This window comes from Rosa rugosa, chromosome 1, assembly GCF_958449725.1.
Source record: "Rosa rugosa chromosome 1, drRosRugo1.1, whole genome shotgun sequence".
NCBI classification, from domain to species: Eukaryota; Viridiplantae; Streptophyta; class Magnoliopsida; order Rosales; family Rosaceae; genus Rosa; species Rosa rugosa.
This window is the reverse complement of record NC_084820.1, coordinates 15,024,884-15,039,616: the sequence shown is the minus strand read 5'-3', so window position 1 is coordinate 15,039,616 and position 14,733 is coordinate 15,024,884. Positions and strand designations below refer to the sequence as shown.

At 37.4% G+C, this 14,733-nt stretch overlaps 2 protein-coding genes across 4 annotated transcripts; one reads left to right on the top strand and one right to left on the bottom strand.

Annotated features, from left to right (window-relative positions):
• Nucleotides 1-4,215: 4,215 nt before the first annotated feature.
• On the bottom strand, nt 4,216-6,542 carry LOC133727351 (phosphoglycerate mutase-like protein 4). Of its 3 annotated transcripts, none has more exons than XM_062154943.1 (7): nt 6,386-6,542; nt 6,210-6,285; nt 5,770-5,820; nt 5,570-5,680; nt 5,231-5,362; nt 4,858-4,933; nt 4,216-4,523 (listed from the first exon to the last, which is right to left on the bottom strand). In XM_062154943.1, exons 1-7 carry the CDS (start codon nt 6,409-6,411, stop codon nt 4,300-4,302), a joined length of 696 nt encoding a protein of 231 aa, XP_062010927.1. In that variant the 5' UTR covers nt 6,412-6,542; the 3' UTR covers nt 4,216-4,299. The 3 variants fall into 3 exon arrangements, with proteins under 3 accessions (XP_062010927.1, XP_062010928.1, XP_062010929.1); XM_062154944.1 differs by having other exon boundaries at nt 4,870-4,933; XM_062154945.1 differs by having other exon boundaries at nt 6,221-6,285; nt 6,386-6,450.
• Nucleotides 6,543-11,555: 5,013 nt separating this feature from the next.
• Nucleotides 11,556-13,627, top strand: LOC133727350 (patatin-like protein 2). Its single transcript, XM_062154942.1, has 6 exons — nt 11,556-11,762; nt 11,852-12,033; nt 12,168-12,360; nt 12,449-12,610; nt 12,852-13,139; nt 13,312-13,627. Exons 1-6 carry the CDS (start codon nt 11,649-11,651, stop codon nt 13,534-13,536), a joined length of 1,164 nt encoding a protein of 387 aa, XP_062010926.1. The 5' UTR covers nt 11,556-11,648; the 3' UTR covers nt 13,537-13,627.
• Nucleotides 13,628-14,733: the final 1,106 nt, after the last annotated feature.

Genomic DNA, 14,733 nt, shown 5'->3' with positions numbered 1-14,733 from the left:
TAAGTGAAAATTATTGTTGGCTTGTGGTGGGAGTGGTCCCGGGGGTCCAGGCTGTACATTGATTAAGCCACGTGGCACGCACCAGGGTCGGTTGTATTAATTAATGAAAAAAAAAATCACATGATCGGACCAATCAGCGACGAGATTGGGATGGGTAATTCTTAATTTTTTTTTGTTTCGGCTTGTAAAAAAACAAAAGTAGAACGCCGTTTGTAGGGGTTTCTTCTTGGACAAGATACCTTTCGCCAAAATATTCGTGTTGTTTTTCAATAATAGCAAAAATGTTCGAATAAGATAAAGTCAGGTTTGTCTTTAGAGATAAAAAGAGTTGAGGTTTTGTCTTGTAATAAAAAAGAAAGGGGCATTTGTGATTTGTCTACCAACATAGACGTATAAAGTGGAGGATGAAAATGTAGGTACTTTGTCTATTACTTAAGAACCAAGTGATGCTAAAATACGTACACAGTAGTCCATGTGTTGTGCATGGTTTTCATCTAAAAACTTTCCATTACATGCTTGAGGCAGGGCTTCTTGTCAAGAATTTAGTGGATTTTCAAATCGATACTAGTAACATTTTATGTCATATAAAAAAAACAATATTACGCAATACGTACGTACCACTTGATCCCCTGTCATTACAAACTTACTTGCCAAGAAAAGCATACAATTGTGTGAAAATGGAAGCTGCGAGTTGAGGCTAAGATTGGAATTTGGAACCGTCCTATATAGTTCACATGAAATTGATGAATGAGATGGAAGCTTCATTTTTGCTTTGTCTCCAAACAATTTGACAAATCTTATTACTTTTTTATCTTTTAATAACTAACTGAGATTTAGTCAACTATTCTCATACTAATTAATTTAGCAAAAGGTGAAAAAAGAAAAACTAAACATGATTAGGACAAGGAAGGGTGTAATGAACTTGCTGGTCCTTTAGGGTTCATCATTTTGGTTAAACTTGGAGGTAATGTCGAGTTGTCGTCTTATGTTTTGGAGGGTATAGCACGTTCGTGTTAACGAAATGCTTAATACCATCATAAACCAGATGAATATATGTAAATCGAGTGAGTGAAGATTAATTATTGTCTAGAATGAAGAGGACTGAACAAAAGAAATAGGAAGGAGTAGTACAAAAAGATCCATTGTATTGTTTGGTTCGCGAGTGAAATTGCACGTCTTGTATCCCATGTCGCGCGTTAGGATCGTTGAGCTAGAGCATGGGATCCAAAATTCAAATCTCAAATCTTAATGTGAGGATAAAGGTGTACGTTTTTATGTTGAGCTAGCTAGCTTTGGATAGTGGCTAGCTAGTGTGGTGATGTTCGGAGCAATATCGCCATTATAGGGGGCAAAATGAACCATGCATGCTTTTGCGTTGATTGATGAAAGTTATTGTATTCCGCGTCTTAGGTACCAGGTGCCTTAAGGTCCAATGCAAGTTGAACATAAACTCAGGGTACGTTTCTGACTTGGTCGTTAGGTTAGAGTAGATTGTGGGAATAAAATGTATTTTCCCAACTTTGGTTAAGGAATATCCACTCCATTGCTTCAGCAGATAAAAATGCCTTTTCTCATTCTAATGTGTAAACCCAACCTTGCAAATTTGCAATGGGGTCATTTGACTCATTTGATACGAATGGATTATTAATTTCCTTCGGTACTCCTTCAAATTTCAACTAACCATTTTTAATACCATCAATTTCAAATAAAATGCAATTGTCGTGCATACAAAGCACTAAAAATTCATGAAGCAAGGGTTTTTCAAGAACCCCCCAGAGGCCACTTGGTTCCCCACTGAAAACCCTAAACTTCATCCAAGCAGAAAAAACATGAATTGATTATAAATCTTGCTACGCACCTAACATTAAGGTCATGATTCAGCCCCCCACTGATCCATATATTAAACATTTTCATATCCTATCATCCAAAGTGATGTACCTTACTGGTCCTTAGATTATGTTCCTAATATGATTTGAGATTTTTTTTTCCCCGCAATGGAGGTTCGTTAATGATGATGATCGAATTTGTTGGAGTTGTACAGCTTGATGCAAGTCAAGAACGTAAAAAAACAAAATATATTGGTAATTAAGCATTTCTTGACAATTTGAGAAACTGTATGAGTTTTATGATTTGATACAAAAAGATAATTCGTCTAAAAAAAAAAAATTCTAACGGTACAAAGGAGATAATAATAGTTTACGGTATATACAAGTGGGTGATTCAGTACTAATAGAATCAATTCCTTATGAGATAAAATCATACACGAAAGATTTACGGGACTTTACATTATTACATAGGTTAGTGAACCTAGATGATTAAGGGGAGCACAATATCAAAGATGAAGACCAATCGTTGCAAGTCACGCGACTTTTCCAACATGCATGGTAATTAGAAATTCATACTATTGACTAGAAACAATTTATTTATATTCCGAATTTTATAGATTATAGTTTTTTTTTTATACAATTATATATATATATATATACGTTTCTCCATACAAGACTCTTTCTTTTTACATTCTTTACTCCGTATTCGGCCACAAAAACTGCTAACACATACTAAACATTGAACCGTAACTATAATAATGAAGATCGTGATGGTGATGATGAACTAGTCTAGTCTCAATCCACCTTCTTATGGGATTGGCGCCAAATTGAGGGTGACATTGTGATTTGTGACTCATGTATCAAAATTGGCATATACATTGTACCACATGTCCATGTTGAGCCCTCAGAAAAAAATGGGATTTGCCTCAACTCTCAAGATATGATGATGGACTTGGTTGAATACACCATAAAACTAAATAAAATGATCGAGCTCATTCTCAAACGTTCAAGTTAAACTATTTTATAGTTGACTATCAAAAAGGAAATGAGGTATCATTATAGGTATAAATTAGGAATGGAATAGTTCCATGTTTGTTTTCCAAGTCAAAAGGGGGATGGATCATCCTTGAGCACAAGTCAAAAGGACCTCTCAATTGGAAAGTGAAAAGAGGAAAACACAAGGAAACCTGAAGATCCCAACTGCAAATTATAGTTTTCTCCACGTTCGGATAGCTCCAGAACTCATTTCATAATTCTGTGACGCGCATGCTTACCTTATCATGAGATTATAGGAAACAATAAGAAAAGTGAGGATATTTATCATTGCCATTGAATCATTCTTCATCCAATTTCTTTTTGTGTAAGGTCAATGTGTTTATGATGCTGTCGAATTTCGAATTCTCTGCTCAGATTTTTGTATGGTTATGGTCAAAACTAGACTACGTACGTATAGTTGTGGTCTAACTACGTTACGTTGTTTCAAACTTCTATCTACTTGTATTTTTCAAAAGAAACTCAAATTTCGAAACGCTTCATTTTAAATTTTAAATGATGACGAGGAGCTCTAATTCTAGGATTAAGCCTTGAAAGGCAAAAGTATGATCTGATTGCATGAATCTAGGTTTTACTTGTACCCAATGAGGAGTTAGGCCGTGAGGAGTTTCCGGATACCTAATAAGCACAAAGATGTCATATATGGAGAAACAAATTTGACAATGCACATCTGTTTGTGGTCACTACGACCTGGATTTTAAGCCAAGTCCGGCACTCTCACCTGTGTCATGAATAATTTCAACAAGTTTAGCTCTGATAGAGATTTGTCACTGATCTGATCTCAGCAATCAGTCAGAAGACCCAGAAAACAATTAGGACGATCTACTTGACAATCACCTAGTAGCGACTTCACAGTTTCGTAAACCAAGCAAGCAAATAATGACAAAAACCAACGGAGAGCTACAACTGCTTTAAAAAAGCACAAGCATCCAAAAGAATTTTCATCTCAGACCACAACTGCAGTCCAGTTTGGGAAATAGTTCCAGCTGCCATGAAGTTTCCTAACCGATACGGGGATCGTTAGACTGCACCAGTTTCGTGATATACAACCTTATAGTCATATCTGATGCTTGAACTTCTACCAGTCGAAGCAAGGTGGTCCAGATGGTAGGTGGTAAGTCAGCATTTGAGCAACTTGATTTGCGGATCCAGGTAGGTCAAGCAGTTTACAAATAAATAGGAAGTAGTTGTGAAGGCTGAAGTTATAAATGAAGATACATCATTAAGAGACATAGATCATTCACAAATTCAGACTCCTCAACCAAGCAATTTGTATTCTGAGGAAATGTTCAACTCCATAGGGCACACCCATAAACATATAAGTCGATTCATCGTATGGCTTTCACGAATCTGTTACTCAATCGTATAAATTCCATTATTTTATTGATTCCTACAAATTGCAAGAGCACCTAAGCATGAACTAACCTGAAGTTCCGTCCCCTCCAAAACCTGATTCCAGATAATCTGTTTCCTTCAGATGACTAATATCACCCCAGGATTTTATGGTCCATTTGTCCTCATCATACAAGTGAAATGTGTTGATCGATGTATTGGCCACTTTCCCTATGGAACTGCCATTTGGGCAAGCCCGCTGGTACAGTGATCTGATGACACCCCCATGAGTGACCACAACTACTCGCTCTCCTGCATTAAAACAAGCCAGAATATAAGCATTCAGATTGCAAGTCATGTGACTTTTGATCTAAACGTAAAATTGTTATTGTGGCTAAGTTAGACTTTGAGAGGCAAACATATTCGAAAGAATAGTTTATACAGAGATTGCATCATAATTGCAACTGAAAATAATGCTACATTTGACAACGTAGTTGAACTGCAGTTTTCTTAAGTGCTCATCTGAATCTCAACAATTGAAAATAATATGGGGCCATTAAGTCTCAACAAATAACCAACACTTGATTAAACAAGGACTCTGCAAACTTCCATTATGGTAAAGAATATAAACCAGGAGACCCCATACCTTTGTGCTTACCACCAATTCTCTCCAATGCAGATGTGCAGCGGTCATAAAGTTGATCAAGACTTTCTCCGCCACCCTGTGTGTAATATAGCAGAATATAAGTGAATTCCAACACTTTTATTGTAATCTCTACTGCTAAAAATCATGCCTGTGATGTCTATAGGGTGTCTGTTATTTGTTAGATTATTCACCCTTTTAACATATATCACATGCTATGTAACACTAGTCCCTTACCGCAAAAACAGCAGAGCTGATACGCAAAAACACAGTTCATAAAATTTCACAATGGAGTACTTGTGTTATGTGACTTTTACCAACAGAGTTGAAATTCTGATTATGAGCTTGCGGCCCAAAGAACAAACAGATTGCTTACTGGAATATCTTGACATGTACGGTGAGATATAAAGGCCTGGTAGGCCTTAGAACTAAGTTTGGCCGCTTCTCTAAATACAAGGCCTTGAAGATCGCCCAAGTGTCTTTCTCGTAAATCAGGATCTGTTACAACCTGAAATTTAATTCAACATTTCTCTTACATTATTTAATAGAAAAAACGCTCTTACATAAATTACGGATTTGGCAGCAAAAGAAAGGAATTTGCTTGAATCCAACCCCAGTGTTTTGGCAGAATTTAAATGAGTTGATTACCAAAACACAGTAAAAAAATCTGCTTTAATAGATGCAACAGGGAGAAACTTCAAAACAAGTTACCTACATTTAGCCCACCGCACCTGGCTGCAATTATTTGAGCAGTCTCATAAGCTCGTTTCAAGTCAGAGGAGTATACAAGAGAGATTTTAGGATCCTTGGCTAATCTACTGCCCACCTTCAGAAAGTCAAAGACAAAATAGTCAGACATCAACAGGCAAAGTGTAGACTCAAAATCCTTCACTTGAGCTAGAACTAGCAACTTACTGCAGCTGCTTGCTGCCTCCCAGCATCATTCAATTCAACATCCAGATGTCCCTGCTCAAAGACACTAACTTTCAGTTTTCTTCTAATGAAAAGAACGATGAAAAATGCACATATGAACCGTGAACTTCTACTCATTTCTCACTCCGGTTCTCAAATTTCAACCGGCCTTGCGCTTTAACTTCTTTTAATTTTCTAAACTGACCCTTTGAATTCATGCACCTGACTACCAATTAAGCGGAATTTGCCACTCCAATACGGTAATACCAACCTAAGCACCTCAAACTTTCCTTCTATAAATTTCAAAACATTTTTAGTTTGTCATAGCAGCTAAGTTCAACAATATAAGCAACTCTATACTCATCAATCAACTTACACAACGCAGAATTGATCAAATGCATAATTTATAGAAAACTAACTGAACTTCAAGTGAGAAAAAGGACCTGGATTCTACCATCAGAGTTCCAGGCCGTTTCGCCGTGACGCACTACCATGATTTCTGCATAATCTGCACCACCGCTGCATTGCATTCACCACAAAATTTGAATTCCAATCCATTTAACTTACAGCAATCTTCAAAATTTGATACAAAAACTTTAGAGTAGTGAAGAGATCGGACCTGGAATTGGAGTCGGAATCGCCCATGGTGACTTTGCCGTTGCTGTTCCGAGCGAAGCAGAGGATTTGTGGTGAGCTTGGAGTATCCGAATCCAGTTGAATTGAATCTTCTGCTAAAGAATTGAAGGGAGTCGTTGTTGTTGTTTCTTACACTCCGATCAGGAGGAATGTACAATTGGGCTGGCCCAAATACAAACGACCACGTCATGAAGTTTCTATGATCTGCACGGCAGTCTAGCTAGAATGGTCAGGAGATCCAATACTATTGTTTTGTAGGGTTTTGTAAAGTCCAACAAGTGTAGCATTTTCTGTTTCTGAAAATGGTGTTTACGAGAATATAATGAAAGTTTGGTCCAATTAGGGCGTCATTTGTTATGAAGCAACATGTAGATGCCATTACCATTGGTAATGAAAGAGTGTACATAGCTTAGGGTGTTACCGTTATTTGGAAAAGGAAGAAGCTAAAATCACACCCCAGCAGCCGCTCTCGGTGGAGCAGCTGGTGGTACAACCTCCACGCCATTAATTTCTAGATATCATCATGCCATGATGTCTCGACTTAATTATGTGTATTTTGATGGAGTCTTTACTTAACTGTACGTATGATCATTTTTAGTGTCATTAAAGAATATTAGTGTGTTCTAACATACTTGTATGATGATTGAGAATTGAAAGATCTAGTGCTCTTTGTTAATGAAATATTGATTTCACAAGTTCTATATAAGTTTATAACATTTCACTTCTATGAATATGGCTTTAGCTATTTCTTCTTTAAAGTCAAAAATTGAAAGAAGCTTTTAAATGTGAATAGAATTAGGGTTGTTATCATAGGTGGGGTCTGAACTTTCTTGGACCGGACATAATGATAATTAGACTTTCAAAGTGATAAATTATGTATCTGGACTTTCAAAACCACATCATTAAGGTACTTCCGTCTATATTCTATATTATGTTATTCCATCATTAAGTGTAGGGGTAAATTAAACATTTTACTCAAATTGGCCACTAAAATGACTGTCATAACTTTATCTGACATGGACAAACACTCCTTCCTTTCTATCTTACTTTCCCTCCAAACTCTTCCCCCCAACTAGACTTGTAAATGGACCGGATTTTGATCCGGACCCGATCCAGATCCGTGGCTATTGGACGGGTTTGGATTGAAAATTTTGATCCGTTGATCTGTTAATGATCCGAATCCGTTAACCCGTTTATTTAACTGATCAAATACGGATTTAGGTCGATCCGATCCGTTAATGATACGATCCGTTTTCATAATAATACAATATTATTTTTTATTAATATGTTATTATTTTTTGAAAAATATAATATAAAATATTGAGAATTTCTTAATACAATTTTTTTGTAAAAACCTAAGGGGCGGTCTTTATAATAGAGTCCACCAGTCCATCACCCAAGAGACATTATTGATAAAGGCTTTGTTTAGTTTACCAAAAAGCTAAGAAGGTTGTAGAAGCACAATTAATTTTATACACATCTCTTGACGTCTCTCTTAATTTATCGGGTGTAGGAAATATTTTGATAATGTAATTCTACTTTAAGTGATACTCTTCATGTTGTTTTAATAGGGTCCTTGCCCAAAAGCACCAAAATGAGCAAAATTTTTCCCACTTACCCCAGCAACAGATTTTTATTCTCACTAACCCAATTCAGAGTACAATGACAAATATACCCTCAGTCTAATTAAACAACTTCATTTTATGCCATTCTCTCGTCTCTCTCTCTCTCCAGCACATCTCTCTCTCTCTCTCTCTCTCTCTCTCTCTCTCTCTCTCTCTCTCTCTCTCTCTCTCTCTCTCTCTCTCTCTCTCTCTCTCTCTCTCTCTCTCCCATAATCACGTACAGATCACCGACCACATTCACCGGAGAAGGTTTCATGGTGACATGGAGATCTATTCTTCCCGGACGGCGACTAATTCAACCGCGGAGGCGACGCAGAAGACCCATGGCTCTACATTGTTCGACGCCGTCTGATTTGGACCGGACGATTTGCAGAACGGCGACAGGGATCTGTCCGAACTCGCGACATCGTTGAGGAGGTCATCACCGACTTCGATGAGATCGATCTCCACCGCTCGACCTGGAAGACCCGATCCGGCGAAGGCCTCAGCTCCGTTTTGAAGATTCACCAGCCGCCGTCATTTCAGCCTCGGGCTCCGGCGAGTTCAGATTTGTTTCAGTGACCGGCCAAATCGAATTCGATTTAGGCCTCGTCTCCAATTCGATCCTTTCAGCGTCAGAGGAGGACTCGTGGACGAACGTCCGGTGCTTTAGAAGGTGAGGCCGAAACGAAGAGTATGGTTTTCGATAGACTGGGGGATTTGGTGCAGCAAGAAGAGAGGGTTCCGGTCAATCGGGGAAGAAGAAGATTGGGTGCCCATATCATTTTCTGGGTGCCTAAATCAGATCAGATCAGATTTTTTTTTTTTTTTTTAAGTAACGGGACAGAAGGAAAGGAAAAAAAAAAGTTTTGAATGTCTATTGGGGGCAATAGAGGTTTATTGCTCCTCTATTGGAGGACAATTAATAGACGGCTATTGGGGCGCAATAGACGTTTTGAATTAATGTAATCTCCTTGTTTTTTTTTCCGTTATCAAAGTTGTATTTGTCTAAATTTAGGGAGATTAGTTCTCATTTTGGAGACTGAAAGTCCTATTGGGGGGCAATAGACGTCTATTGGAGAGCGATACATGGCTGATAGTCGTCTATTGGGGGGCAATATACCTCTATTGCCTCTCTATTAGGGGGCAATAGATGTCTATTGGGGGCAAAAAAACATTTCCGTGAGATTTTCAGCAAATTTAGGTGGGCGGCAGCCGGTGACCGGATTCCGGCGGCAGGTGATCGGAATCTGGCAGCCGGTGACGGGACTCCGGCGAAGTCTTTATGGTTTCTCTCTCTTCCACTCTCTCTCTCTCTCTTTCTCTTTCTCTCACTCTCTAAGTAACAAAGGGGTGAGGGTAAAATGGTATTAAAAAAAATTAAAAAACAAAAAAAAAATCTTAATGGGGTATTAGGGAAGACCTCCTTAGAGTGTTTTGGATAAGAGGGAATTAAAAAAACTTAATGGGGTAAGTGAGAAAAAAATCTCTAAAAATGGACAAAAACCCTTTAATATTTTATTACTATTTTATAAGGTATCATGATATAAATTTAATATTACTATTTAAAATTTAAAAATATTTAAAACTATAAATGGATCGGATTAGCGGATCGGGTATCCATTAATCCGGCGGATACGGATTTGGATCGAGCTATCAACGATTGGCGGGGTTGACGGAGCGGGTTCGAGTTGAATTTTTTTATTAGTAAACGGATTTGGATTTAGGTCTATCCGCTCCGACCTAAATCCAAATCCGGTCCATTTACAGGTCTACCCCCAACACTATTCATGTGAAACTTTCCATCAAATTTTACCTCCAATTATTGTCTCCCAATAAATAATAACAATATCCAACATTCCAACATTATGTTTTCTTGAATAATTTTTATTGTTCTTCAAAAATTAGCCCAGAATTGCAATTAATTTTTACAAAGTAAAATTAAGAAACCAAATAAAAGTGATTATACAACAAAGTATTAAGGAAAAACGAAGCATAACGATAAAAATTAATTGCAATTCTGATTTTAGTGATCAATTTGAGTAAAATGTCTGATTTGCCCATGCACTTAACGGATGAATAACGAAATATAGACGGAAGCACCTTAATCATGATGTGGTTTTGGAAGTCCAGGTACCTATTTGATCACTGTGAAAGTCTAGGTACCATTATGTCCGGACTGAGAAAGTTCAGACCTTATCTATGATAAAAACTCATAGAATTACAAACAGTACGCAACTAGCTTATTACCAAACAAGAAAAACGAGAGATTGCATGTATGATCGAGGATCGGGTCTTAATCCAACAGGGAATAATCGATCGATGTTTATCTTTTTGACCTTTAAAACGTGGAACGTTTAATTTGTACCTATGAAACTATGTTTTCAATAAAAAATTAAAAAGATAAAATCAACGTACCATTTTAAATGAGCATATTGAAGTGTGAAAACATTCATGCATGCATTTTCTATTTTTTCTGGTCCAAACCCATATTTTTTTTAAAATTAAAAAGTGGTCAAATTATAGGCTTCCTGACTCCTCTCCAAGTACGTTAAAATAAACTTGAACCTTATGATATATATACGCAGAACCTTCTCGTCTGCCAAGAACCAATACATTATACAATTCATGGTGATATGTACGTAGAATTTTCTTGGTGTTGTGCTCAACTATATATCAAAGAACGTCATCATGATAAGTTTACATTCTTGGTGTTGTGCTCAACTATATATCAAAGAACGTCATCATGATAAGTTTACACTACTTAACTAATCTGGTATAAGCATGTTTGGTACGTAGAAACTAGAACATGATTATATTTTTACCGATCTAATGCTGGCAATCAAGTAACGTTTAGGAAGATCGAGCCGAAGAGATTAATTAACATGCATCGCGTTAAATTAAGAATATATTGGTTGCTCGATCCCTAACAGTACGTCTAAAGTTTGGTCTTCGAGTGGATAGTTAATTAAGGGCTTAACTAATTTATTGTACATGTATGTTAAGAATTCATTAACATTAATTAGTGGCTGTGGGTGGATAAGGCAGCCAACTAGCTAGCTTTCCTGGAAAAGAGACCTACTCCGGCTAGCTTTTCGGTGTTTCTTGGAAGCTAATAATGAAATATGCTTTCTCTGCATTTGATATGAGTAGCTACACTACACAGTATAAACCAAATGGCACATTCTTGAACACCACCTAACATTCCATCGATCATGAGGTTGACGACGAAGTCCATGAAGCGGTATTGAATAATAACCTTACTGATCTACATACCCAGGCAACTAGTTTGATTAAAACTAAGACCTAGATAGCGTAGAAGACTTGACCCAATCATTAAATTGAAAGGGGTGACTAGGGTTAGCCGCCTCGGACCTAATATTATGGTCACCATAAGCAGCAGCCAAGTCAATAAGATATCATAGTCTTTGTCTGTTCTTCTTTTTTTCTGATAAGTTGGTTGGGTTCTTGCTAGCTATAAATATCATAATGGTTTTGGAGTATGCTTCATAATTCATTCACAAACGTACTGCTTTCACATTCATGTAAATCATTTATCCAAGTCACTACTATTGATATCGTTTTTCTGGAATTAGTGCTTTTGAATATCAAGCTAGAAAACTAGGTTTTTTTTTTTTGAAAATGTCGACTGGTTTGGCAAAGAGAAAGATGGTGACAGTGTTAAGCATTGATGGAGGTGGTATTAGAGGCATCATCCCCGGCACTATCCTCGGTTTTCTCGAATCCAAGCTTCAGGTACTTGCATTATCTTACATACTCATAAAAATAACCATTCACTACTTCCATCTTTTACTTAGTCTGTCATCTGTGTATTAATTATGTAGGATTTGGATGGCCCCAGTGCAAGACTTGCAGATTATTTTGATATAATCGCCGGAACTAGCACAGGTGGGTTGGTCACCACCATGCTTACAGCTCCCAACAAGGACAATCGACCCATGTATGAAGCAAAGGACATCAATAACTTCTACTTGGAACAAACACCTAAGATTTTCCCTCAGAAGAGGTCAGTTGACTTAAATATCTCATACAAACAAGCATAGTATGTACACATGCAATGAAGCAATATTTCACAAATGAACATGATTTGGTGAATGTAGCGTTATTCTTATTTTCTTTTTTATCTACATTGATATGCAGTCGAAATAACTTCTTGACATCAATTCAAAGTTTGGTTGGTGCGGTGACCGGACCAAAATACGACGGGAAGTACCTGCGAACATTGACGACTGGGCTGCTTGGCGACCTCACTATAAAAGAAACTCTAACCAATGTCATCATTCCAACGTTCGATATCAAACACCTTCAGCCTGTGATTTTCTCAACCATTGATGTAAGGACAAACCATTAAGGCACGAATTCACTCTTCAATCTTCATATACATATTTGGGACTAATTTGGACTAATTTCTCCAAGGACAGGCAAAAGAAAGTTCTTTGAAAAATGCAAAGCTTTCAGATATCTGCGTCAGTACCTCTGCAGCTCCAACTTTTCTCCCCGCACACTACTTTGAGGTTACGGACAAACAGGGAACAACTCGTTCTTTTGATCTCATTGATGGTGGGGTCGCTGCAAACAATCCTGTAAGTAATCTATGCTTGTGATTCACTACTTTTGTCCGATAATATGAGGTGTTATGTTAATTGTTAAATTGTCAATTTGAATCTTAAATTTCATCACTTTACGTGAACTTTGTTTTATGTTGTGACAGACTAATAGTATATATGCTAACTACGTACGTATCACGCATTTATCTACCAAAAGAACATATACCAAGTGCCCTACGTATCTAATCGATCTATCTTAACTATATAATATCTGCAGACAATGATGGCCATTAGCCACATAAACAGAGAGATGTTGAAGCACGAGTCAGAGCCTTTGGATGCCACTCGGTTGCTAGTGCTCTCATTGGGCACCGGGTCCGCCAAGTCTGAAGGGAAGTACACCGCAGCCGAGGCCTCAAAATGGGGTTTGATCAATTGGTTGTTTAACAATGGGAGTACACCTTTGGTTGACATGTTTGGCGATTCGAGTGCTGATATGGTTGACATTCATGTCTCCATTCTCTTCCAGTCCCTCAATTGCAACGATAACTACATACGTATTCAGGTGAACAGAGTTTGTCAACATAGTGCATGCATGTTTGCAATGCTTCTGTACGAACTACGTACGAAGTGCTTTTAGTTCCAGAAGCACTTACTATGATTAATTACTTTTAATTTTATGGCTGCTTGCATATATCAGGCTAATATATAGTTTCATGATGTTGTGAAAATTATAGGATGATAATTTGATCGGTGAGGAGGCATCAGTGGACATTGCAACAGAGAAGAATCTGAAGAGGCTTGTGGAGATCGGAAATGCGCTGTTGAAGAAGCCATTGTCAAGGGTAAATCTCGATACTGGGAGGTACGAGGAAACTGAGGGAGAAGGTACCTACGAAGAAGCACTGGTCGATTTTGCCAAACGGCTCGCGGAGGGAAGGAAGCTCAGGCAAAAGAATTGAGAGATAGTCCCATGCATAAAGATGATGTTCTAGCTAGTGAACCACAATGTTGTTGTTTCATATGAGGCTTCCCAATTTTCAGTTTCGTTAGGTTCACTTTTTTCTTGTATTTGTCATTTGTTTTCTTTTTGGTTGCTTTTTCTCAACGATTTGGTTTTATGTCCCCTTTATTCTTGTATGTTTTCTATTTTTTTTCTTCAGAATAAAATTTAATAGGAGATGAGCCGGATGCTCCAGGCTATTCATCTGTTTATTGAAAAGAAAAGAAAAAAACCAGAATGCTATTGCGTGTATTCAATTATATGTGTCTAAAAAAACTCAATGGATTCTATTATTTGATTTTAATTAATTTGCTACATTGGAAGAATTATTTAATTAAGGATAAACATCTGTTCGTTGATTTCTTTTGTTTCATCATTTTTCTCCAAATTGTCCATAACAATTGAAAGATACACATGCACACACATATATATATATATAACAAAGCACCAATATTGAAGAGTTTTAATGAATATATTGTTGGAGTTGCTCCTAGTATTTAATTACCTAATTGAATCTAGCAAACTAATATTCAAACTTTTATTCGTAGCTGCTTAATGAGATGATCAAAAACGAGAAATTGCATGCATGAGGATTAATTAGGCTTAGTCCAATTAACGATGAATTGAAGATGGATCTATGTTTATCCTTTTTTTTTTTTTTGAAGAATATCATGTCGATATATTAATAATACTCAGGCCAGAAAGGACCATTACATATCATCCCTCTACCATCTATGGGTAGATAAAGAGTTTGTGGCAAACCACAGCGATACATAGATTAGGTCCAATCATTTGACGGTACCCATGCTCACTTATTTAAGAAAGCCTATAAACTATGTTACCAAAGACAAGTAAATAGGCAAAGGAAATAAAACTTAAATAAGACCCAGCCTTAGAAGGCCGGCCCACTCCTCGATCATGAGGCCCAAGATAAGGCCCGAAGACCTCATCCCAGTCCCAAAAGGAGTAAGCAAGCCCAAAAGGCCTAGCCAATCTTGGAGCCGCACGATCTTGACCTAGCAGCTCCGTACCAAGGGCTGCACGATCTATGTTTATCCTTTCGCCCTCATTGTACCTAAGAAACTATGATTTCTACAAAGATAAGAAACAATTAATAAAACATTTGAATTGTTTTTTGGTAGTTTTTTTGCTTGGT